Below are 24,359 nucleotides of genomic sequence, written 5' to 3'. Positions count from 1 at the left end.
GATAAGCTGGCGTCTCTGTGCACTGACAGCTCAGTCAGACCCGAGAGCCTCGTGGTGTGCATGTGAACTGTGGATGTGTACAAGCTGGTGACTCCGAACATCTAGATTTCCTGACCAGCTCAAGGGCTGCATATGACAAATTACGGGGTTATCTGAAGCCATAGGAAGGAAACTGATAGCACGATCAAGTCAATACTGTGCTTTTAAAAAGTCATATTTCAAAACCAACGTTATTTGTCTTATGAGGTCTGGTCATTTCTGTGTCATTTGTTCTCATCTTTCCTCCCTGCACCCCGACCCTGGTGGGGACCTCCGGAGTGCAGTCATTCTTTAGCGATATTGATCAGGTGCTGCGTCTGTCTGTCATCCCGGGGGTAACGTCTGCTTCTCTTACAGCCGCCGCTGGCGCCGCTGGAACCGCTTCAGTCGCAGAAGGTGTAGGGCTGCCGTGAAGTCCGTCACGTTTTACTGGCTGGTCATTGTCCTGGTGTTTCTCAACACCTTAACCATTTCCTCCGAGCACTACAACCAGCCTGACTGGTTGACACAGATTCAAGGTATAAGCAGAAGCCATTCCCTTTTTGCTCCAAACAGGGGATCCCCGAGGCTGCCCAGCTGCAGTCTAGTCTTTTCGGATGGACGTGTGATTGTCCAGGACCATTTCCAGTGAGCAGTGGAACTTGGAGGGTGGCAGAGCCAGGCAGAGGTGCACCTGGCGAGAGTGTGCGGTCCGGGTTGTGTGGTGTGTGATGCACCTTAGAGCTAATGACTCCAGGGCAGCTCATTGTCTGAACCCTGTGTGGGATCAAGGATTCTGGCAGCTGGAAGGGACCCCATATCCCTCCTCCCTGTGCCCACTGGAAGCTTTATGTTCTGCTGTAGTTTCCTTGGCAAGTGGTGGCTCTTCGCCCACCTCGAATGCCCCAGCAGGGTGGTGTAGGAGCTCACCCCATTCCTAGTTGGACAGTTTTGAGCCGTTGTGAAGTCCTGCCTGACGTCAAGTCAAATCTGTTTCTACTCAACTCTCCAGCCTGCTGGGTGGCATTTTCTGAAGTGACCTTGACAGGCATTTGTTTCTTAGATCTTGGGGCTGTAAGCAAGACCAGACAGATTTCTTGTGTGACTGAAATAAACAAAAATAACACGATGGTCTAAATGCAGACTCGTAGGCTTTCAGGCCTTGAAAGCCGCAGAGATTATGTGTTAAGCTGCTCCTTCCCATTGTACTGCCAGTGAAAGTGAACCCCAGAGAAACCAAGGAACTTCTCCAGGGGGCACACGTCTGGGTGGTAGCGCAAGCAGGACTGGAGCCTGGAAGACAAGTGGACCACGGGTGTTCCTGCCACATATCTGTAAAGAGGGCAAGAGCAAAACCATGGGCCGAGAGTTTGGGGCTCTGCCAGCCGCAGCTGGTGTGAAGGGAGGTGGGGGGACAGGGATCAGAGATGCTCCCACGGTGAGATCCACGGACACGTGCTCCTTGTGTTTCCAGATATCGCTAACAAAGTCCTCTTGGCTCTGTTCACCTGTGAGATGCTGGTCAAAATGTACAGCTTGGGTCTCCAGGCATACTTCGTCTCTCTTTTCAACCGGTTTGATTGCTTCGTGGTGTGCGGCGGAATTACTGAGACGATCCTGGTGGAACTGGAAATCATGTCTCCCCTGGGCATCTCTGTGTTCCGCTGTGTGCGGCTCTTGAGAATTTTCAAAGTGACCAGGTGAGGACACGTGCACTCGCTGCAGGGGTTTCCTGACCGTGGGTGGTGGTCAGCCCTGACCCCACTTGGGAGGACCATCTGCTGCACCCCAGGCGGCGCCCTAGGCTCACCCCCTCATCTTGACTTGCAGGCACTGGACCTCCCTGAGCAACTTGGTGGCATCCTTGCTAAACTCCATGAAGTCTATCGCTTCGCTGCTGCTTCTGCTTTTTCTCTTCATCATCATCTTCTCCTTGCTGGGGATGCAGCTGTTTGGCGGCAAGTTTAATTTTGATGAAACACAAACCAAGCGGAGCACCTTCGATAATTTCCCACAAGCACTTCTCACAGTGTTCCAGGTGAGTGCCCCGCCCTCCTCTCCCTGGGCGGCGCCTTTGGAGACACCTTCTCGTCTGTCCACGACTCAGGAAGGCAAAATGATTCCATTGTCACGGTATCAGCAACCTCTGTCCTAATAACACTCTGATTAATTTCGTGCCATATAAGTCATTTATTTTGCATCGAAGTCCAGAGGGATGTGCTGTGATCTCATGTGTTTGTGAGACCACTGGATGTCTTATGAAATAATAAACCCCATGTTTGTATTTGACTGTATGAGGTTTCTGGGGTTTCATAGGGTCTAAAATCCTCTTCTTGCACTTTGCTCATTCTTGATGGCAGGCAAGTTTTATAATCCTGGCTCTAACGGATTTATGCATAGATGTGACTTCTAAAGCCCTGATGCTGTGGTGTGTAGTCAGGAATCGGGGTGACTAAACAGTTGCAACATTGGCGGTCCCTTTGTTGTCCTCCCTCGTGTGATGGAATGGGGACACACTGACTCTGAGGATGTCTATGCTGGTGGGGCCCTGGCGGACATCAGGCTGAGAAGTGGGCCCCAGGGTTGGGGCTTCACAGGTGGCCCTGCCCTCAGAGGCCCAGCCTTTCCACCGCACCTGGCTCTCACCTGAGGTGTTTCAAACCTCTCTCCTTGTGTATCGTGGCCTTCCTTGGACAGAGCCTGACAGGTCAATTTTAAAAACCCATCTGCCCTTGTTGCTTTTCACATGTAATGCCAGCAAGTCCTGCAGGCCGGGCGGGGGCGGCCTGGCGGGAGCCTGACCTCCCACCGTGGCTCTTTCCATTGCTCAGCGCTGTGACTTTGTAAAGTCACTGTTTTCTGAAAGTTGAGAGCCTGGAAGGAATGATCTCTAAGTTTCTTTCCTACTGGGACGTTTTGAAGTGAATGGAATTGCTGCCACTGCTACAGGCCTGGTCTATCACAGTACAGCATAATATAGCTCAGTTTTGTTTATTTTTGGCTGCGCCAGATCTTCATTGCTGTGCTTGCATTTCCTCTGGTTGTGGCAAGCAGGGGCTGCTCGTCATCGCAGCCCTTAGGCGCTCACTGCAGTGTCCTCTTTGCGGAGCACAGGCTCTAGGCTCTCGGGCTTCCATAGTTGCAGCACATGGGCTCGGCAGCTGTGGTACATGGGTCAGTTGCCGCATTGATGTGGAATCTTCCCAGACCGGGGATGGAACCTGTGTCCCCTGCATTGGCAGGAGGATTCTTAACCACAGGACTACCAGGAAAGTCCCCTAGCTCAGCTTTTTGAATTTAACTTAATTTTTGGCCACTGATGAGTCATTCATTTTGTTTTGTTTTGTTTTGTTTTGATACTTTCAGAGAAACCTGCATGGCGGTGGTGGTTTTTGTAGTACATGTGTATGGCACAGAGTTTAAATGTTAGAAAAGCATATAAAGTAGCAGGTCTGTCTCTAACCCAGCCACCAATTTCCCCTTGTGGGAGGCAACCACCGTTAAGCAGATTGTTCTGTAATCTCCCAGTGTATTTGCTCAGACGTAAATAAATTTACTTGTCTACCTACAATCAGATGAATTTACACAGATGGTAGCTCATTCTACATGCTTTTTTCATCTTTCTTTTTAGCACCTAAAGTGTCCTTAAGAATCTTTCTTATTGGTCCATAAAAAGGTGCCTCTTCCTTTTCAGTGCTGCCTCCATTTATTTTTTATTGGAGGATAACTGCTTTACAGTATTAGTATATGGTTTCTGCCATGCATCAACATGAATCAGCCACAGGTAGACATGTTCCCCCCACCCCCCGAACCTCCCTCCCTTCTCCCTCCTCATCCTACCCCTCGAGGTTGTCACAGAGCACTGGGTTGAGCTCCCTGTATCTGTCCATTTTGTGCTGTGGGTATGCCATAATTCATGGAACTGGTCCCCTGCTGGTGAATGACTATTCCACTGTGTCTTGGCTGAGTGGGTGGCCTTGAATGCACATTGTGGGGCTCATGTGTGATATTAGATCTATAGGATAAATCCCCTCAAATGGAATTGCTGGTTTAAAGGGGGTGTGTCCATTTTCAACTTTGACACTCTTGCTTAAGTCTTCTCTTTAAGGCTAGATGGGGGTGGATTCTGTCTGTCGCCTCACTCTCTTTCAGCATAGTGAGTACACAAATGTTTTGACCACCGCCTGTCTGGTAAATGAAAGTGGTCTCTCATTATAGTTTTAATTGATATTACTTTTGTTAGGAGTGAGGTTGAATATCTTTAAATGTGACCAGGAACCATTTATATTTCCTTCTGTATGAATTGCTTTACTTTTTCCAATCATTTGGCAAATTTCTGTTTGGTAGTGATTCCCATCGTAGATATGATTTTCCATTTCTACAGTTGATTAAGCATGAGGAATGCTAGGCAGCAGTTAAAAAGAATGAAGTGATCCTGTGACACAGAGGGTCTCCAGAATACATCATTGAGTGGGAGAATAAAAAACAAATTGCAGAAAATTCAAAGAGTATGATACTCTCTATTTCTAAAAAATAAATATGATACCTACTGCCTGTTTTCTCTGGGTATGAATATTTGTGTTTAAATGTACAGACAGACAGTGATCCTGGAGAGAGACATCAGCAGGTGCTGAATGTTCAGTCAAAGAGTACACACGTCTTATGTGGAATGTTATCTTATTTTCACTGGAATAATTGTGTATTTGTGTAATTAAGTGTAATGTTTTGAAGACTATGGATTGACGGATGCATTTGTTCTGTGCAAACTGAATTGTGCAAGGCAGCATACGCCAGACCCAGGCAGCCCCAGGAGCTTGGGAGAATCATGGGAATTGTGACTCCACCTGCCCGCTGATCCCAGTTTTGGCTTCTTAGATCCTGACAGGCGAAGACTGGAATGCTGTGATGTATGACGGTATCATGGCATACGGGGGCCCATCGTCTTCTGGAATGATCGTCTGCATCTACTTCATCATCCTCTTCATTTGCGGTAACTGTATCCTTCTGGCTGACTGGGGCCACCTTGTCATCACCATATGCTGCCCTCCTCTCCAAGTTTCCCCGGGGTGGAGGTGGGGGTGGCCAGGGTGATGGGAAAGGGAGCATCCTCACCTTGCTCCTGTGTGTCCTCCACTGTTGCTGGGACAGCAGAGGAGCGGCAGAGTGTCCGCCAGGCCTTGAGGATTGAGAGCAGCCACGGAGGCAACCTGAGGCGGCACGTGGGCTGCACCAGTGGTCGCCCACTCTGCGTGGCATCGCATCCCGAGGGATGGCTCAGGATGAAGCTGTGTGCTCCGTGTGCTGTCTCCCTGAGAGTGTCGGGAGGAAAAGCGTTCTCTGTCTTCCAGGGTCTTTTAACTGGCTACTGATCAAATTGACGTAAGACAGATTAATAGGAAAACACATTTAGTTTCATACATACGAAGACCCCATAGGTATAGGACCTAAGAAATAACCAAAGCAAGCTGTTCATATACATTTCACGTATATTTCCAGAGACAATATCAATTATTTCTGAAGATTTGACAAAATGAGTGTTTGCTTAGGATAGCAAAGTAACAGAGAAGTCACAAGCTTTGTTTGTAAAGCCTTCTCAACCTCAGGTCCCCTATTGCCAGCACTGTCCTCCCAGCTTAGGGAGTAGGCCCTTTCAGGGAGCTTGTTACCTGCTTTCAAGGGAACAGACGTGGGTCAGCATATTCTTCTTGTACCAGCTGTTTCTCACATAACTTTAATTCAAAGTCATCAACATGCCACCTTGGCATGTTTTGGGGTGGCCCACTCTAAGCCCCATTAAAAGGTTAGGGGTACATCTCTGACTTCCTAAGACCCTTCAGAATGGATGGGGACATATGAAGATATGGATTGATCTCAGCTCCCCTGACCCTCATTTTGCTCTGCTGATCTGTACGTCTTTGGGGATCTTGTGTCCCTTGGCCAGCTCCTCTGTTGTGGTTTCTCTGACTTGTTTTCTTCCTTTTCCCAGCCAGAGTCACTGTAACCCTAGGTTTCTGAAAATTCAGACCTCCCTTTACGTCGCTCAGCCCCTTTCTGCTTTCTCTCTGTGCCCTCCCTGCCCTGGCACCAGACCTGGCATGCGGAGCTCCTTGATTAATGCTTAGTGAAAGAACAGTTTGGACCGAAGTATGAATACTGCCCCTTGGTCTTCACTTCTGTATTTTACAGAATCCTAGTCTAGAATCTTCTTCTAAGAAGTCTGTTGGGCTGTTTTCCCCTTCTTTTTCTCTGGCTTGTCAATGAACCTTCTTCAGGGTGGAAACCCAAGGGCAAGCCTGTGAGAACAACGCTTTGTACTTCAGAGTCCCCTGTGGAAGCCCGTCTCCCAGCACACACAAATCCCACTGCAGGGGGGCGCACTGCCCACCCCCGCCCCAAGGGGAGCTCTCCTGCCAGCTTCTCTCCATGCTCCCCTCATCACTTGCAGCTGGAGTTTGGGGTGCGGTTCTCCATCTTGCCAACTAGTACTAGGTGATAAGCTTCCTGAGTCCACAGTCACTTTTTGTAGTCACGTCTTTGTGACTTACACCACAAGATCATGCACAGTTAGCTCTTGGTCAGTGTTTGTTAAATGAATGATCAGTATTTTCTTTTTCTGTTCTTGTCATGATTAATTCTCTAGGCCACAGTCATATACTGGTTCCAATCTGCAGCAAAGTATTCTCTAGCCACTTTCCCTTCAGTTAGATGTTGTAGTTTCTTTATAGTGGGTGTATCACTCTCTGCAGTCCTTAAATGGTTTGTGGTCTATCTCCCCAGCTAGAATAGATGCTACTTGGAAGCCAGGCCTCCAGTCTGTCCTGTTTCCTCTCATGTCCCCGGCTCCCAGAACTCTAACCAGCATGTCAGAGGTGCTTGGCAGGTCTTGTCAGATGAATTCCACAGCACACCAGTGTTTAGGAGGGTCTGGTGGGTAATACCTGTAAATACATCTACTGGGTATTTGCTCTTGCAAGCCATCTGTTACAATCTTGTAAGACTTTCCTGTGGTTTGTTACTCTGGGTTTGCTTTCTACTGCTGAAAGAATCTGGTGTTGTCGTTAGACTAGAGACACAGTATTTCTTCATTGCCGTCATTAGTAGGAATTCTCAGTGCAGTTATTCCCAGCACTGATTATTTTCTGAGCCACGATTACCCCACGTTCATCAGAGGAGAGCTCATGTTGCCAAATCATCAGCCAGCCCAGAACAAACTGCTTCCCCAGGCTCGATGCAGCTCTGTTTAATAAGTAATCCTAGTGTATCAGAGGTGTTTTGACAGTCTTAATAGAATCTACTCACATTTCTACCCTCTTTAAAGACTTGAATAGGTTAGTCAAGCATGACATCCCCTGAAGCTCGCTCATTATCAGTGCCTTGTTAGGTTGTATTTGTTGATATGTTCAGCAACCCACATGAGAGTTCAGATTGCGCTGGGCGTGTGGGACCGTGGTGTGCCTCTCCTGTCGCGGGGCTCCTGGGCTCCCATTGTCTTGCATGCGGATGGCCTTGCATCAGCCAGAGGGAAGCATCAGTGAGAGAAGGGAGTCACGCTGACCTGTTTGTTGCCCTCTGATCCCTATGCTTCTCCAGAATGTACTTAACTGCTGGCAAGTAAGAAATAGGCGTCTTCAGAGTATGTTTTTGTTTTTTGTTTTTTTCAGTCATTCAAGGAAACTACAGAAACAACATTATAGTAAAAGCCGAAAAGCTAGTAACTTGTCCAGTTACCTAACTTTCTATTTGAAAAAAGTAAAAATCAACCACAAGAGTCAAAGATGTAGTCACTGTGTGACAATGCAGAAGAACAGGCCAGCACCTCTGGCAGTAAGTTAGATGTGCTCTAGTCAGTCAGTGTGAAATGAATGAATGAGGTATTTACAGACTTGGAAGGTCATTTCAAATGAGAAAGGCCCAGACTGCCTTGTGTGGTCATCATTTGAATAAGGTATAGCCTTTCTTGGGGTCTTATTTTGGAGAGCACACCCCAGATAGATAGGTTATGGGTGTGCATGTTTTAGAAGAAAGAGAACACAGTGCATAAAGTGAAATGCAAAATGCGTAAAAACATTACATTTATGTTACAGATTATTTTATGCAGTGTGTTTCATACCAGTAGATACCTAGATGTACAGACACACATGTAAGACACACACAAAGGGAAATATTGGCATTTGTAGGTTTTCACGGGTTTTAGTGAATCTTAATTTTGCTTGTGGCTAGCTTATCTTCTACAGGTTCTGGTTGTTTTTGTGAAATGGGCTCCAATCTCCTGGCTTTACCAAGTGAATATAGCACTAGGGGACAGTCAACCTGTCACCAGCCTCTCGAGCACAGGGGTATGACACCGCCATTGTTGACCCTGTAAAGCTGCATTTAGAACCATGTTTCATCCTTAACATTCTCAAATTAGATATTCTACTGAATGTCTTCTTGGCCATTGCAGTAGACAATTTGGCTGATGCTGAAAGTTTGAATACTGCTCAGAAGGAGGAAGCTGAAGAAAAGGAAAGGAAAAAGATTGCCAGGTAACCACCTTTCCCCTGGGGAGGTTTGCTGAATGAAGGCTTTGACCCAGGGAGCCAGTCGCAGGTGCGACCTGTTGGGGCTCCCATGCTACTGCTTGGTGGGGAAGGTGGCTGGCCTAAGAGGCTGACCAAAAAAGATGGACTCTTGGGCAGATCCCAGGCCCTTGGCTCTCATTCCCTTGAAGCTGAAAGTACGAGTCACGTCCCCATGCTTAATGAATCTCTGCAGTTAATTCTGGCATTGTAAAATAAATGATGCGTCCAATGCTGATTAGCCCTTGAATGAGAATTTTAATAAGATGATCTGTGTTATGAATCCAGTGCACTGAGATGAACTGAGTGTGGGTTGCGCTATATTCTTGCTGTTAGGGTTGTTCCCAATTAAGTGGGCCGCTGTTGATTCAAAATCCTGATTAGTTTTTTTAATATAAAACCGGATGGTTACTTGGTTCCTTCTGTTCTCTTCTCTGTAGAAAAGAAAGTCTGGAAAATAAAAAGAACAACAAACCAGAAGTCAACCAGATAGCCAACAGTGACAACAAGGTATAGGTTACATTTTCCACTTTGTTTTCAAATAATTCTGTTAATATCACCATAAATGTATCACCTTTATACCATGGCGGTGTTGTGTGTGCTAGTTTAGAGTGAAAGTGTAGCACCGCATCACAGATGCTGGCTTTCCAGGAGGGTCTGCGTGAAGTGGGACACTTAACTGGTTGTTAACAGTACTTCAAACAGAGAGCTGGTGTGATACACATTTAACTGGTCTGATACCTTATTTTTTCTTGATTGGAATGGTGTGGTCACACCTGACCAGTGTCCGTATCTTCTCAGTGGGGACTGAAATCAAAGATTGCTAATAGATGTCTGTCCCCGGGGCTGGTGGGGTGTGTCTCAGGATCAGAGGGTCTGGGCACTCAGGGTCCTACCGTGAACACTCAGGCACTGTGTCAGCTGTGGATTTTTCCTTAATTTGTTGATTTATTCACTGAGTCAGTAAATCCTTTCTGAATGGTGACTGTGTGTCAGGACTGACCAACACCAGTGAGATCCTCGCTCACCTGGGGCTCACAGTCTGGCGAGGAGGCAGGAACCTGCAAGTTGATTCTCATGTAGCATGTGCACCAGTGCTGGGTGGTGCTGGCTCTCCATGGCTGGGTAGGGGTGACACCAGTTTCCTCCTCATCTGCCCTCAGACCTTCTCTCTGAAGCAGGGGCATCCTCTAGGGGTACCTGCTCTCCTGACACACTCACACAGCACCCACTTTGGAGATCACACCCCTACCCTGTGCTGAATGGCAGAGTTAGGTCTTTACCTGCCCCTCTCGAGTCCGCTTAAGTCAGAGTCTCCCTTCCTCCCAAGACCTCTCTGTCCTCCCAGGTTACCATCGACGACTACAGAGAAGAGGATGAGGACAAGGACCCCTACCCACCCTGTGATGTGCCAGGTATGCGGCGGACACCAGAGACAGGCTCTCAGCTCTTGAGTGATGGCTTTGTCCTCACGCTGATCAGCGCCTGGGTCTGTGGCCAGCTCAGCTGGGCTGCTGAGACTGCCGAAGCCAAGGGTTCGGTCCCCTTGTGGGCTGGTTAGCTCTGGTTTTTCTTGGGCGGCTTAGGGAACCCAGACACCCGGTGGTGGGGAGAGAACATGGAGGGGGAGCAGGGCACACGCAGTCTGCACTGGGTATCTCTGTAGGAGGTGGCCAGTGGTCAACAGTCACCTGCCACTTGCACCTTGACTGGGAACTTGACGGGCTGCTGGAGGGAGGTCCTGTGGAGTCAGGGGGCCTGGGAGACTGACAGTGTGTGACTTGAAACCCTACACAGTTTATCAGGCTGAAGCTGAGTGTGGAGGTTGCTGGGGAAGCAGCCAGGTGGTGGGGGGCTGGCACCTTCACCTGGTGCTCAGACCTTAAACTGCTGGGGGCCTCATTCCTGCAAAGGCACACACTCACCAGATGAGAACGCTTCTCAGCCCCAACCCACACACTCTCAGTTCATATTTGGAAGGTTTTGATTAATGTAGCCCACCAGGATCCTATGTGGAATTCTCCAGGAAGGAATACAGGAGTGGGTTGTCATTCCCTCCTCCAGGGGAATCTTCCCAACCCAGGGGTCGAACATGGGTCTCCTGCATTGCAGACAGATTCTTTACTATCTAAGCCGCCTGGGAAGTCCTGTGTAAGCTGATATACATTGTTAAAGTTTAAGCCACATTTTCATGTGAAGTTGAAAATGAGCGTTCAAACCCAAATGCAATCCTTATTTCATGCCTATTTAAAAAAAAGTGTCTCCTTTAAAGTAGGTGAAGAGGAAGAGGAGGAGGAAGAGGATGAACCCGAGGTTCCTGCTGGCCCCCGTCCTCGCAGAATCTCTGAGTTGAACATGAAAGAGAAAATCGCCCCCATCCCGGAAGGGAGTGCTTTCTTCATTCTTAGCAAGACCAACCCGTAAATATCCCCTTTCTAGCCGCGTGGCTGCCCCGTCTCCCCCAGGACCCTGCAGACTGCTTGAGGGTGGCTGGGGGCCGGGGGTTAGGGGGCGGGCAGTGCAAGGGACAGTGGTTCACAGCCCGTTTCTGTGCCTGAGCGTTGAGGCCCCCCGTTCCCACTGACCCCTGTCCTGTTCCAGCCTTGCCTTTGCCCTCTTTTCATCTTTTCCTGGCCTTTCTGTACCCGGACAGGGGCTTTAGGGGGTTTACCAGGTCCTGGGAGAAGTGCTATTCCGGACCCGCTCCCACACACCCCCGCACTGGGACGGCAGTGGTGTGGTACTGTGTCTCTGGTGTTCTGTGGGTCGTCACCTGTGAAGTGTTTTCCATCCAAAGGACCCTTTCTTCGTAAGGAAGTCTTTTGCTAAGATGATGGAGATGAGGGTTTTGACCAGTTTCCTGAACATCTTTACTCAGAGGCCCAATGTAGCTGATCACTTCCCAGTTGAGTTTGATGGCGATATACCGATATTGCTCAGTGATGTTTTATAAGTGGTAGCTATTCAGTTCAGCTCCGTGATAGCCTGCTTAAAATAGCATTTCTCCTGTTAAAATGATCCAGTGCTTGCCAGGAACTTGGTAATTACTCACAAGTACTGTAAGAGGAAGAGATGTGTTTACTAGCTGGTTTCTAGGTTTTAAATCATCTGGGACAGAGTGAAATGCCAGGAGGAATAGATGGCTCCTGGAAAGGTTGCTGGAATTGCAGAAGCAGTTCTGGGCTGTCAGAGGAGAAATCTGTAAATTCTCAGGTGCCAGGGAGAAGCAAGGCGGGTACAGTTCTTACAGAGTTGAAGATTAGATGGTAATCTATTTTTTTTTATGGGCCATTTTAAAAAATCTTTTTTGAATTTGTTGCGATATTGCTTCTGTCTTATGTTTTGACTTTTTGGCCTTGAGGCATGTGGGATCTTACCTCCCTGACCAGGAATCAAACCTGCACCACCTGCATTGGGAGGCATAGTCTAATCACTGAACCTCCAGGAATCCCTGGATGGTAGTTTTTATAGCTCATCGTTGTTGAGAGTTTGCGTATCTCTTTTAAAAAGTTATTCAGCCTCCTCACTGACACCTGCAGCTCACTGTGTCTGCTTATAAGGGAGGAATGAATTCCATTTGCCCCCAAAGCTTTGAGCACTTCTTGCCCTCACAGCACTGTCAGGCTTTCCCCAGCTGCTGACAGCTTGCCAGCCCTCCAGGGACCACAGCCAGGCATTTAGCAGCCCCAGAAGGAAAAAAACGAAGCAAGACATCACCTTCATATAAAGTTGACTTCTGGTTTTTAAAGTGGAAAAAACTTTTCAAAGGAAAACCTGCATGTATTCTATAGACAAAAAAAAAAAAAAGCAACAGTGAAGTTCTGAAGTCAAATGCTGAGGTTAAGGGAAGTCAGGCAGTGACTATACTAAGTAGTCCCCGGGAAGTCAGGGGCATCGGGAGAGGCTCTGACGGCCTGCGGAGCTGTTGTGAGGGTCAGGGCTGGGGTGCTGGGCACTTGCTGCCCCCCTTGTTTCATGGGACCGGAGGAGCCTGCGATGGCTCTGCCACACCCGGTGCAGGGAGATCCTTGTGAGATTCTTACATGATGATGTGACTTCCTCTTGACTTTCTCAGCAGCGCTTGTTGTGGGTCAGCTGCCCCCAGCATAGCACTTCTGACAGGATGTCCACACACCCCGCTCCCCGAGGTCAGGTCAGGCTGCAGCCTGACTGCTGGGGTCACCCTTGTTCTGTGTGAGCAGCTGCGATGAACTCTGACCTCGGTCTCTGTTCCAAGGCAGGAAATGGGAGCTGCTGGGCTTCATGTTACAGTGGGGAAGTGTCACTATCAGACCTGGATTGGAAATGTGCCCTGGTCCCCTACTAGCTGAGTCACCTTTCTGGGGACTTGGGGGTGGCAATTCCACGGGGCTCCTGGGAGTTTAGCTCCCTGACCAGGGATCAAACCCTGGCCCTTGGCGGTGAGAGCACAGAGTCCTAACCACTAGACTGCCAGGGAATTCCCATAGCGGGGTCACCTTAAGAAAGTTCTTTCACAAGCTGAAGCCTCCATTTCTTCACCTTAGAAGGGCGGTGTCCCCACTTTTCAGGACGCGGTGAATGGTCTGTGGGGCTTGTCCACACAGAAGCCTCAGGGTTTCGGGGAAAGAATGGTCCGGTGGTTCCAGTTTGCTGGGTGGGGGTTTGGGCGGCACGGGGACAGCTGTCCTCTGCCTGGTCCGTCACCACGGAGTGGCCCCAGCGTGCTGAGAGCGCTGGCCGGCGGGCTCGGGCCCTTCCGGGGCTCATCTGTGTGGTGGCTCTTCCTGCAGGATCCGCGTGGGCTGCCACAAGCTCATCAACCACCACATCTTCACCAACCTCATCCTCGTCTTCATCATGCTGAGCAGCGCCGCCCTGGCCGCTGAGGACCCCATCCGCAGCCACTCCTTCCGGAACACTGTAAGCCCCCAGCGAGGATGGCAGGGCGGGGCCCCCCGGGTCAGCGCTGGGCTCGCAGGCAGAGGCCGGCGTCCAGGCAGGGCCTGCAGGGGCCACGAGGGTCAAAGCTCGAGGGGGCTCCTCCTTCCCCTGCAGGCATTTTATGCTGCAGATTTGTCTGTGCCAGAGAGGTTTTTTGTTATGGGCACAAACCCTTATTGAATTATGTATTTTACACCTCATTTCAGATACTCAGTAGTAACAGTGTATTCAGGAGCCCTGCTTCTCTGCATCACTGCCAACATTTTGATTCCTCTTTTCCCCTTCCCAGTCAAATTCATGTGCACACCTGTATTGAGGTTTCCTGTTGGTGGCAGCATCCAGCAGAGAGAAAATAAAATCGAAACCTGGTGTGTCACGTGTCTGGGGGGCTTTTATTTGGGGTTGGCAGGAAGACTTATCTTATATGGACTCACATTCACACAGCTACTGTTACTGATGAGAAATGCAATTCAGGGAGATGACAGATAGGGACCTGAGGCATTCAGCGGAGAAGGCCGAAGTCTTGGTTAGTTTGGGGCAGGAGGTGGCTTTACAGAAGAAAACAGAGGGTTTAGTCTTCTATTATTAATCCGTTTTCATAGTTCAGGCCAGACTCCCTTGCCCCGTGTCTGTGTTGGGCAGAGACTGGTACCTAAGTCAGTTCCTGCCTGAGCAGTTCAGTCTCAGCAGGTCAGCCGTCAGCACTGAGAACAATCCAGAGGCAAGACAGCTTCAGAAGATGGGAGGCTATTGACTGCCGGGCCTCGAGGCTGTAGCGCCGTTTCAGCTGATTTCCCAGAAAGCCGCCCGGGGAGGCAGGCCCACAAGTGTGCACGGCCGTCAGAGGTTGCTGCCTCGCCTCGTTGGTACCTCTTTCTGTACAAGAGATTTTTGAGATTTCTGGATTTAGATAAGTCGCCAGATCAGTGCCCCATGATTTCAGTTGTGACAACCAAGCCCTGGGCTGTCTTTCCGTTTCCTGTGCTTTTGGTTTGAAGCCTGGCAAACCCAGTCTGTGAGACTGATGAGATATGGGCATCCTGATATGAAGATGAAAAGATCTTCCCCTCAAAGCATGGTTGGGTGACGTAAAGATGGAGCCCTGAACCTGTCTCAACCTGTACCCAGGGGTTACAGCTTTTGTTAAGATTCCTGAGGTCTCTATCTAAATGCTCAGATGGAACAGGGCCCAACAGGATGTCATCAGTTCCATCATAAAGATGAGACACAAGGGGAAAAGCTGTTTTGGGAAAAAGTACCATTGTGTGACAGACTAGGTCACAAACTGGTCCTAGAATACAGGTTGACCAAGAGTTTGTTTACCTGCGGGCCTCATGTTCTAATTTTTATTGTAATTACTTCCCCATGGGTTTATTTCCCTGCTGCTTTTTCCAGGAAATGTTATTGTTCTTTTAAATAGATGTTCACATGAATGTGTGTCTTGCTTTTAAAAATATTGCACTGTTTTTCTTTGACTGTGGTCAGAACAGTTAGCATGAGATTTTCCTTAACAAATTCTTGAGGATACAAGACAGTATCCATAGCTCTGAGTACCATGTTGGACAGCAGATCTCCAGAGCTTACTCACCTTATGTGGGGAACTTTATGCCCATGTCCACCTGCCCCAGCCCCGAAAACCACCCATCTGCTTTCTGTGTGTGAGTTTGACTACCTTAGATACATCGTATAGCTGGGATCTAGCAGTGTTTTTTTTTTTTTTTTTAACCTTACCTGAGTTATTAGTGAAAAAGAAAAAGTAGCCAGAATGAGCAGAGAACAACCTGAGTCCGAGAGCCTTGACCCTCGGTACCAGGCTGGGTTGTTGGCTCCCCACTCACTTTCAACACGCAGAGAGACCTGCTGTGACCTCGGAGGGGATAAGGGTGAGGGACAGGGCTTCTTGTTGGCGCCCTCCGTGGTGTCCTGGAAAAGACCTTTAATTGATTGGCCAGAAACACAGATACACAAGAAGTGTTCCAGCAAAATTTGTAAATCCCCAAATGGAAGCAGTTTGGAAAATGAATAATGCTGTCTGAAGAGAGAGGACAGCTGGCATTTGAAGCAGAGGTTCTCGCCTTAGTTTCCTAGCAGTGAGGACTCCCCTGGGGTGGGTCCCACATGCACATAGCAGGGCCCAGGGCTCTAAACCAGCATCTCAAAGCCCTGGCCCCATGCTAGGTGATGCAGAGACTGGCCTCCTGGCCTGAGCAGATGCCTCTCTTCTCAGCATCCGCATCTGGGAAATGAACGGAGTCAGCCTGGGCTGGCTCCGTGGGTTACCTTCCGGCGCTGGTCTCTTCAGTTCCCCCAAACCGTCCAGCCCAACTGTCATGAAGATAAGCAGCCAAGCTGGCCGGTCCCACCGGAGGGTCCCAGCTGCCCTGTTGTGGCGGAGGACTTCCTGTGAGCGTCCTCAGTTGACGCCTGCTGCCGTCCGCCTGCCCTCACTCCTGCCCCTGCAGATCTGTGGAGAAGCAGGGACCTCAGAAGGGGATACAGGACTGCAGCGGCTAGAAAGTCGGTGATATTTCGGGGAGTGCTGATAAAATGGGCCCAGCAAGGAGAAAACCTGCCTTGAGAGAGAATGCAGAGAGACACGGAGCAGCAGGCAGGAGGAAGAGGATCAGTGAAACTCTTCTTGCAGATTTATCCAGCCTGGCACATCAGTGGAGGAAGGTGTTGGCTCCCTGACTGAATGGGTGGGAATTAGAGGGGACATGACCCCCTTTGACACCACTTATACCTTTGTTTACATTTTCCCTCCAATCTGAAGCTCAGCTGGAGGGCAGCATATTTCATTCTACCAAAAGGGCAGTTAAAGATCTAAAATGTGTGTGAGACTAATTAATCTGACACCGCAAGTATCTTACCAGCATCGTGTGCCGATGAGAAAAGGTTATGAATAAAACACTTTGCTAAGTGAGCCTCTGCTGCCCAGAACACGGGGGCTGGGAGGGGAGTCAGCAGGAGTGGTCACAGGAGGTAAGTGTGCCCAGAGCTCTTCGATGGACCGAGTGGGGCCCTTGGAGCATCTCTGCACTTCCCTCCGGGGTGACAGGCTCCTTCCGGGATGACGGGTCTCTGAGCGCATGTGGGCGTGTGGCTGTCGGGAGTTGTCCGGATGCCGTTTTCTCATCTCCACGTGTTGTGCCTTGCAGATACTGGGTTACTTTGACTATGCTTTCACAGCCATCTTTACTGTTGAAATCCTGTTGAAGGTAACGGCTTTTTCATGGATCCTTGCGTACTCTAACGCAGCAGTAGCAATAACGCTGGCAATTCTTTGTTTACCTTCCAGATGCTAGGTTATGCAGATTATGTCTTCACTGGTACTTTTGCATTTGAGATCGTTTTAAAGGTAACAGGTATCACAGGAGTGTGTTTCAGGGGCCTGCTCCTGTGTGTGACACACGGCCAAGACACGTGATGTGCTTTTGGCTATTTTCAGTTTTTGTCCTCTGTGATCAACCTCCACTTTTTTTAAAAAAAAAACGAAAGGATTTTTTTCCTATAACCATTCAACCTTTTGTTGCTGTTTCTTAAAAAAAACCCTTGAATGCATGTGGGAGCTATTTTGGCTTCCTAATAGTGATTGGGAATTATATTTTGCTTCTTTTTTTAAATATCCTCTGAAATTTGTCAACTGACAACAGATCCAATGCTGTGTGTGAACTTTCTTCCACCCTTCCTGTCCTCGAAGTCAGAGGAAAAGCCTTCCTCCAACGGAGGAAACGTCTCTCTTGTTTCTTTGACTGCATTATGTTTTTGGTGCCCTGAAATAGTAACACACTATTTTCTTGCAACAAGATTTGCAAGATAACATGGGTCTCTCTGTGTTAAGATATATCTGTTTTAATGGATGGGCTTACATTTACACAAACAGAAAGAGCACCTTCTGGACATGGTGCCCAGAATGTACTGCCCATGCATGAGCTGCCAGTTGCCATTGCTGCATGTGGTTTGTGTCCTGGTTTTGAAGGCCACCTTGGGTGAGCCCATCCTCCACTTCTATGGACTTGGAAGTCTGTAGACCTACAGTGGACAGCCCAGAACCCCAGACTTGCCTAGGGGCGTGCATCCTTGATGTCCTGGGGCAGTGTGGCCTGCAACATCTCTTGGTGGGGAGGCACTCAGGGAAATGGGGACTTGTAACCACAAGTTTCTTTAAACCATGTTGGGGTTTTTGTGTGCATCTCAGGACAGAAAAGAAGTATTTTCATGTAGACTACTGTGGAACTTGGGCTCTTTACAAAATCTTCTGTAAAATGAAACCTCAGTTAACATTACAGGCAATAAGAGTATTTAGTTACTTTCTTTCTCTCTCTTTTTTTTTTGGCTAATGAAAATATTAGCACAATACTGACCAACCAACCTCTGTTTAAACCTTTGTTAAAAATCTTCTAGATGTTTGAGTTCGTTTTCCTGCCGTCAGGTCAAATGTGGTTGAATGTGGTCCGAAGTGAGATGCTGCCTGGATCAGTGAGCAGATCCTACCACCGTCTCCATGGTGACGGGCATCGCAGCAGAAGGCACAGGGTGTGGGGTGCAACAGTGCCCACCTGGCCTATGCTCCATCCTGAGTTTTCTTTTTTGGTAATTTGCCGTCTCCTCGGACTGAATTTGGAAATGTCATCCTTAGCCTGTTAGCCTGGTTAATTGAGGTTTTATTTTCCTTTCCACATTTTTAAGTTGTTCAATGAAGTGTAGGTACTCTTGGGCTTCAGGGCAAAGAGATACAGGTTTGTTTAAAAGAAAAAACCCCCATAATTACTGCTTTTCACTTTCTATGTATTTGCCTCAGTGACTTAAATCTTCCAAATCAATCCTCATTTTGAAGAAATCTTAGAAAATGGAAAATAAGCTAAAACAAGAGGGATTCCAAAAATGGAGAATCTCTGAGAAGCAGCTGACATTGAAAAGGTGGTTCCTGATAGCCCGGGGAAGGTTTGGAAGGCTGTTTGGTTACTGGGTTACATTTGAAGTGGGCTTTTTGTTGTAGTTTGTGGGTCAAAGAGGATTGATTATTGGTAGTTCCACATGGTCCAGTATAATTAGCTCCCAGCTCTTCCCTTCTGGTACTTATCTGAAAATTCCCCCATCTTTTTTTTAAAATAAGCAGTAACTCCATGTGTTTTTCAGTTTTTTCTCTGGGGCATTTGCTCATTAAGCTCCTTGTTTAGGAAGCTCAGTGTGGTCCTGAAGTGTGGGCTCCAGGCACTTGGGGCCGTGGCTTAGAGAGCAGGTGAGGAGCAGGTGAGGTACACATAACAACTTCTGAGCCACGCCTGACACATGCCAGAGTGGCTGGACTTACAGGAGCCCTTGGAGATGGATATTTCACTCGGGACTGTTAAGAGCAGCATGGGGCCTGGGGAAATGAAGCCACTGTCTTTGTCAACAGTGTGTGTGAGGCCAGGGCTCAGGCACTTCTAGCCCCACTGAGAAGCCTGGATTGGAGCAACATGGGCTCTGCTGGCATCTCAATGGGGCTGGAACCAGAGTTTTATGGGGAAGCCAGGTTGTCTGGGCAGTGATTGAATCCTGAGAAACCTGGTCACGTGGACCACTCCTGAGACAGAGCCTTCGGAGGTGCCAATGATATAATCATATTTGAAATTCATCATTGTTATAATAAAATCCCAGCTGGTGTGTTCTTTTAAAATGTGTTGGAAGTCAACTGCCCTTTTTTCATTTTTGAACAAAGCGTTTGGTTACTCTGCCCTGTTGCTTTGCGTTTCTGGCTTCCTAATCCACACTTGTTCATAAAGTCATACTTTGCTCAAGATTTTGTAAAGAGCCCAGGTTTCTTTTCCCCAGGAAAGAAAAACAAAGAGGAGAAAACACTAAATCACTTATGATTCTGCTCACAGATGACGACCTTTGGCGCTTTCCTCCACAAAGGCGCTTTCTGCAGGAACTACTTCAACTTACTGGATATGCTGGTCGTTGGGGTGTCTTTGGTGTCATTTGGGATCCAGTAAGTATTCTCTGTATGTGTGTTTGTGTGTGTGTGTGTGTGTGTGTGTACACAGGGCTGTTGGGCAGGCAGGTCTATGTGAGGGGCTTCCCTGGTGACTCAGATGGTAAAGAATCTGCCTGCAATACAGGAGACCCAGGTTCAATCCCTGGGTCAGGTAGATCCCCTGGAGAAGGGAATGGCAACCCACTCCAGTATTCTTGCCTGGAGAGTTCCATGGACAGAGGAGCCTGGAGGGCTACGGCCCGTGGGGTGGCACAGAGTCGGAGACAACTGAGTGATTAACACCTTTATAAAGCCTAGGCATCATGTTGATGGTGGCGTTCAGTTAACTGGAAAGCTTAATTTGTGCCCATACTACCAGAAAGAATTGTGACAATGCGTGCTTCCTTCTGCTGCTGTTTTTCTGTTTATGCCATTTGCTGGGCTGTGCTCACTATTCCCTGTGATTTTTTTGTTTTGTTTTCAAGAGAGGGTGAAGGAAGTCTGAACTAGGAGGGAGGGCAGCTGGGCTCTAGCCTGGGGTCTCCATGGATTCTTCAGGTGCTGGGGGGCCTCCTTTCCTGAGATCTCCATTCCACTTCTGAACACGAAGGGTAGCATGAGGTGGCCTCTTTAGCCCTTCCAGTTTGAGGATCAAAGGCTTCTTTCCTCTCCAGGATAAATCAGCTGCTGTGACTCTTTTCTTCTAGTCTGTCAAATTTTTATCTGGGAAGGGCAAAGTTGCAAGTTAGAGCCTCAGGGCCTTTCCATGGCGTTGAGTGATTTCTAGTGGGGAATAACCGCAGCTGCACCCCGCTTGCTGTGCCTGGGGGCGTGAGGCAGAAGCTCCAGTGGGAGCATCTAGGGGTGGCCTTGCTTTCCTGCGGACTTCAAAGCGCTTCTGCTCGGGTGCTGACCACCAGTGCCTCTGTAGAAGGGCCCTGTGTGCACACGGCCTCTGAACTAAAGGTGAACAAGAGGCTGTGTCCCCGGCAGAAGATGAGGACCCCTGCTGGAGCTGCCCTGTGCTAAGCGTCTCCCTCACCTCCCTTCAGTGCCCAGGGTGGGGAGCCGTGTAGCTGTGGCCTAGACGGACATTCTCACGAGTATCTCTGCCGCCCCTGGGGGTTCCTGGCTGTGCCTGGCTCTCCGCCCCCACCCACTGCCTCATGAGAGCTCATGCTCTGGCCGCACTCAGCCACCTGCCGCTCTCCACCAGCCGCAGCCTCCCTTCTGGGGCCTGCGAAGGTGCTGCCCTCCTCGGCTGGAGCCCCTTCCCCGTTTGTCTAGGTAACCCCATCACCCCTAGGTGCTCACCTGGCTGTCACCTCCAGGGCACCTTCCCAGCCCCACCGAGGCTCACTCCCCCGCCTGCCTACCCTCTGTTGTCACTCCTGCACACTGGCTTGCAGTTGCCCATCTCTCCCACCCAGCAGCAGCCTCCTTGAAGGCCAGGGAAGCCCAGCATCAGAGCAGCACAGCAGGGCTTCCAAACTTAGAAAACCAACCAAACCAGCACCACCCAGCCAGGTCATGCCGAGAGCAGGCATCAGGTGGGAAGAACCAGGCGCACCCAGAGTTTTAGCTCTGCTGTATCAGCTGCGTGACTCTCAGGGCTTCGTGAGTTCCGATCCAGGACTGTGGTGGAGTATGGACGGGAAGGAGGAGACCCGTCCTCCTGTGGGGCTGTGGGGAGAGCTTGGCTCTGCTCCACGGGGTCCCACCATCACCACACTGCAGTGAAATCATCTCGCAGCATTTTAGCAACTGTGATACACTGCTTAATTTCTTTCCTCTGCTCTTTCCCTTAGATCCAGTGCCATCTCTGTTGTGAAGATTCTGAGGGTCCTAAGGGTCCTGAGGCCACTCAGGGCCATCAACAGAGCAAAAGGACTTAAGGTTTGAATTCCTCCCTAGGCTGGGCTTGCTTTGGTCAAGGTTAGCTGTCATCACTGACTTTCCTGGGCCGGGGCTGGGCTGAGGCCTGATGGATTTTTTAAGTGGGTTTTGACTTAGAAAAGAACATTTCTGGTCAATGAGGCTGGCTCTCCCAAGCGCTGGTAGCATTTTAAAAATTGCTATTTTAAAATTTTTGTTAATTTAAAATATTTTTCTTTATCTGACTACTGTCATACTTTATTACTTTTTTCATTATTAATAGTGTTCCTTTGGGTTTAGTTCAGTCTTTAGCTCTGTTCTTAGGGAGTTTGTACAAAAGGCCAGAGGGTTTACATTTTCCCAAGTCCTCTGATGGGGTGCATAAGAGGGGCTCATGTGCCAGGCGCTGCTCTGCCCCATGGCTCTTCTACCCTAAGCTCACTGCTTTTAAGGAAACCAAGGAGCGGCTTCTTACAGGGCATCCCACCCAAGTGGCCACGATGCACTGAGGGGAACTCGCCATAGATCACTGCCTGCAAGACAAGGCATAGAGGACTGTCAAGTAGGAAGCTCATGTAAAAATGCACATAATCGTAGAAAGTCTTGGCTGATGTTAGTTCACCCTGTGGCTAAAATAGCACAGTCAAGTAATGGCCCCCTGTCTGCTCCCCGCCCCTCCTCCCCAGCACGTGGTCCAGTGTGTCTTCGTGGCCATCCGGACAATTGGCAACATCATGATCGTCACCACGCTCCTCCAGTTCATGTTCGCCTGCATTGGGGTCCAGCTCTTCAAGGTACAGGGCAGGGCCCTTGAGCACGGAGCCGAGCCCGTCTCTTCAGGGGGAACCAGAGTTTGACTGCCTGTCTGTTTTGTGTCCAGGGAAAGTTCTATCGCTGCACAGACGAAGCCAAAAGTAACCCCGAAGAATGCAGGTGAGTGTCCTGAACGTTGTTGCTGTTTAGTCACTAGGTCATGTCAGACTCTTCGCGATGCTAGGGGCTGCCACCTGCCAGGCTTCTCTGTCCAGGGAGTTTTCCAGGCAAGAATACTGGAGTCGGTTGTTGTTTCCTTCTCCAGGGGATCTTCCCAGACCGGGGGTTGAACTCATGTCTCTTACATTGGCAGACAGATTCTTTATCACTGAGCCGCCCAGGAAGCCTGCCCTGAATGTGGAAGTGGGGAATTTGGAAGAACAGATAGAGAGCTTCAAGGATTTGTTCATATTCAGTGTCTCTGAAGGTTTTGTTGTAGAGAACAAGAGTCCTGAGAGCTCAGCTCCTAGCTGGAAAGATGGAGGAGTTGGTTTTGAGGTGAAATTCACAGAACATAAAATTAACCTCTTCAGACTGCACAGTTCAGTGACATTTCATACAACCCTACTGTAGTATGAGCGACACCTCAGGCCAGTTCCGAAGCCTCTGATCACCCCTAAAGAATGGACACATGGGGAATTCCCCATCTTCCCCAGTGCTAAGACTCCACACTCCCAATGCAGTGGGCTCAGGTTTGGTCCCTGGTCAGCAAACTAGATCCCACATGCTGCAACTAAGACCTGGTGCAGCCAAATAAATTTTTTTGTTTTTGTTTTGAAAAGAAACAAAGATTCCTTATATTTTAAAAAAGAGAGCGAATGGACCAACGACTTTTGATGTTTGGTGTAGAATCAGTAAACTGAGGGGTTGGCACTAAAACCTAAAATAACAATTAGCTCTCCCTTCAGCCACGTAGCCAAGCTTTTCCTCAAACCAGAACTCAGAGCTTGACCTGCCAGAATCTAGGATCCAGCCCCCTCTTCTGACAAGTCCTAGGCTGCTTCTCCCCACTTGCTCTCCTCACCCGCATTTTGGTCTCACTTTCATTCACAGTAATGGTGACAGGAGAGAGCAGGTGGTAAATACTCTTTTCTCTTACCCCAGCACATCCACATGACTCTGAAGGCAGACCCAGAAACCGCAGCCTGAAGTGCTGAGACCTTAGCGTAGATGTCCATGTGTCCCTGTCCTGAGATGTCACCAGCCAAGGCTGGGCTGCTTGCCCTGGGTGCTCACTGGGCACTTCTTTTCAGTAGTCAGTGCCCTCAGAGAGTTATCTGACTGCCGTGTGGCCGTGTCTGTGGGCTTCCGGGGCCCCATTCACACCGTGGGTTGGGGGGGCGCCCATGGAGGTGATAGCATGGAAGCCTTCCCTTCCCTCACTATGTCAGCCTCCACATCTATGGAACAAAGATGCTGGAACCCTTCCAGAAGTGAGATTGTATGAGAAATACTGTGTGCCAGCAATTACAGAGTTCCTTTGGATAGAGGACTGGGAATATTGTTAATATCAGAAAAGGAATTTGATTAAAACTAAGACGGAGATAAGAGGATGCTTGGGCTGGTTTCCCAGAGCTGTGGAATTCCACACAGCCAAAGCTCTTGGTTCTTCATTGCACACTTGGAGCCCGTTGTAGGAGGGATGGTTCTTGTTCAGCAGTTCTCCTTTGTGGTCAGACATGTGCTAGGTGTCTGCTTGGTCGCTCTGGAGAATACTCATTTAACTGGTTATTTGAACCATGGAGTAGACTAAACACAGGCCAGGATTCAGAGAAGGGCAGCCTGTGCTGTGTTCAGACCTGTGGCCTGGCTGTGGACCGAGCGTGATGATGCCCCAGGTTGGGGAGGGATTGGGGCGGCGACTCATTCCACATCCAGCTTGGGTGACCCGGTCTCTTTTCCTCTCTAGGGGGCTCTTCATCCTCTACAAGGATGGGGATGTTGATAGTCCTGTGGTCCGTGAGAGGATCTGGCAAAACAGCGATTTCAACTTTGACAACGTCCTCTCAGCTATGATGGCTCTGTTCACGGTCTCCACGTTCGAGGGCTGGCCTGCGTGAGTACCGGGACCGTGTGTCTCCTAGGGATGCCCCTGCTGCTTCGCGGGCACTCTGGGCTGAGCCGTCTCTCCTGGAGTGGGTCCTGCCGCTTTTCTCCAGCGTTGCAGGCCTCTTCTCTGACTTTGTAACTTTGGGCCACTTAGCAGTCAC

At 49.1% G+C, this 24,359-nt stretch overlaps 1 protein-coding gene across 1 annotated transcript in view; it reads left to right on the top strand.

Annotated features, from left to right (window-relative positions):
- CACNA1D (calcium voltage-gated channel subunit alpha1 D) overlaps positions 1-24,359 on the top strand; it is a 344,029-nt gene that overhangs the window by 249,858 nt on the left and 69,812 nt on the right. Inside the window, exons 12-26 of the mRNA XM_065933482.1 lie at positions 397-557; positions 1,493-1,718; positions 1,849-2,056; positions 4,894-5,014; positions 8,429-8,543; positions 9,017-9,086; positions 9,925-9,991; positions 10,849-10,996; positions 13,349-13,478; positions 16,658-16,717; positions 19,370-19,476; positions 21,270-21,357; positions 22,023-22,130; positions 22,217-22,269; positions 24,059-24,205. Of these exons, the coding sequence (XP_065789554.1) occupies positions 397-557; positions 1,493-1,718; positions 1,849-2,056; positions 4,894-5,014; positions 8,429-8,543; positions 9,017-9,086; positions 9,925-9,991; positions 10,849-10,996; positions 13,349-13,478; positions 16,658-16,717; positions 19,370-19,476; positions 21,270-21,357; positions 22,023-22,130; positions 22,217-22,269; positions 24,059-24,205 (1,809 nt within the window). The remainder of the gene's footprint in view (positions 1-396; positions 558-1,492; positions 1,719-1,848; positions 2,057-4,893; positions 5,015-8,428; positions 8,544-9,016; positions 9,087-9,924; positions 9,992-10,848; positions 10,997-13,348; positions 13,479-16,657; positions 16,718-19,369; positions 19,477-21,269; positions 21,358-22,022; positions 22,131-22,216; positions 22,270-24,058; positions 24,206-24,359) is intronic.

This window comes from Muntiacus reevesi, chromosome 4 (genome assembly GCF_963930625.1).
Source record: "Muntiacus reevesi chromosome 4, mMunRee1.1, whole genome shotgun sequence".
NCBI classification, from domain to species: domain Eukaryota; kingdom Metazoa; phylum Chordata; class Mammalia; order Artiodactyla; family Cervidae; genus Muntiacus; species Muntiacus reevesi.
Note: the sequence above shows the minus strand (reverse complement) of the source record. Positions and strands in the feature narration are given on the sequence as shown.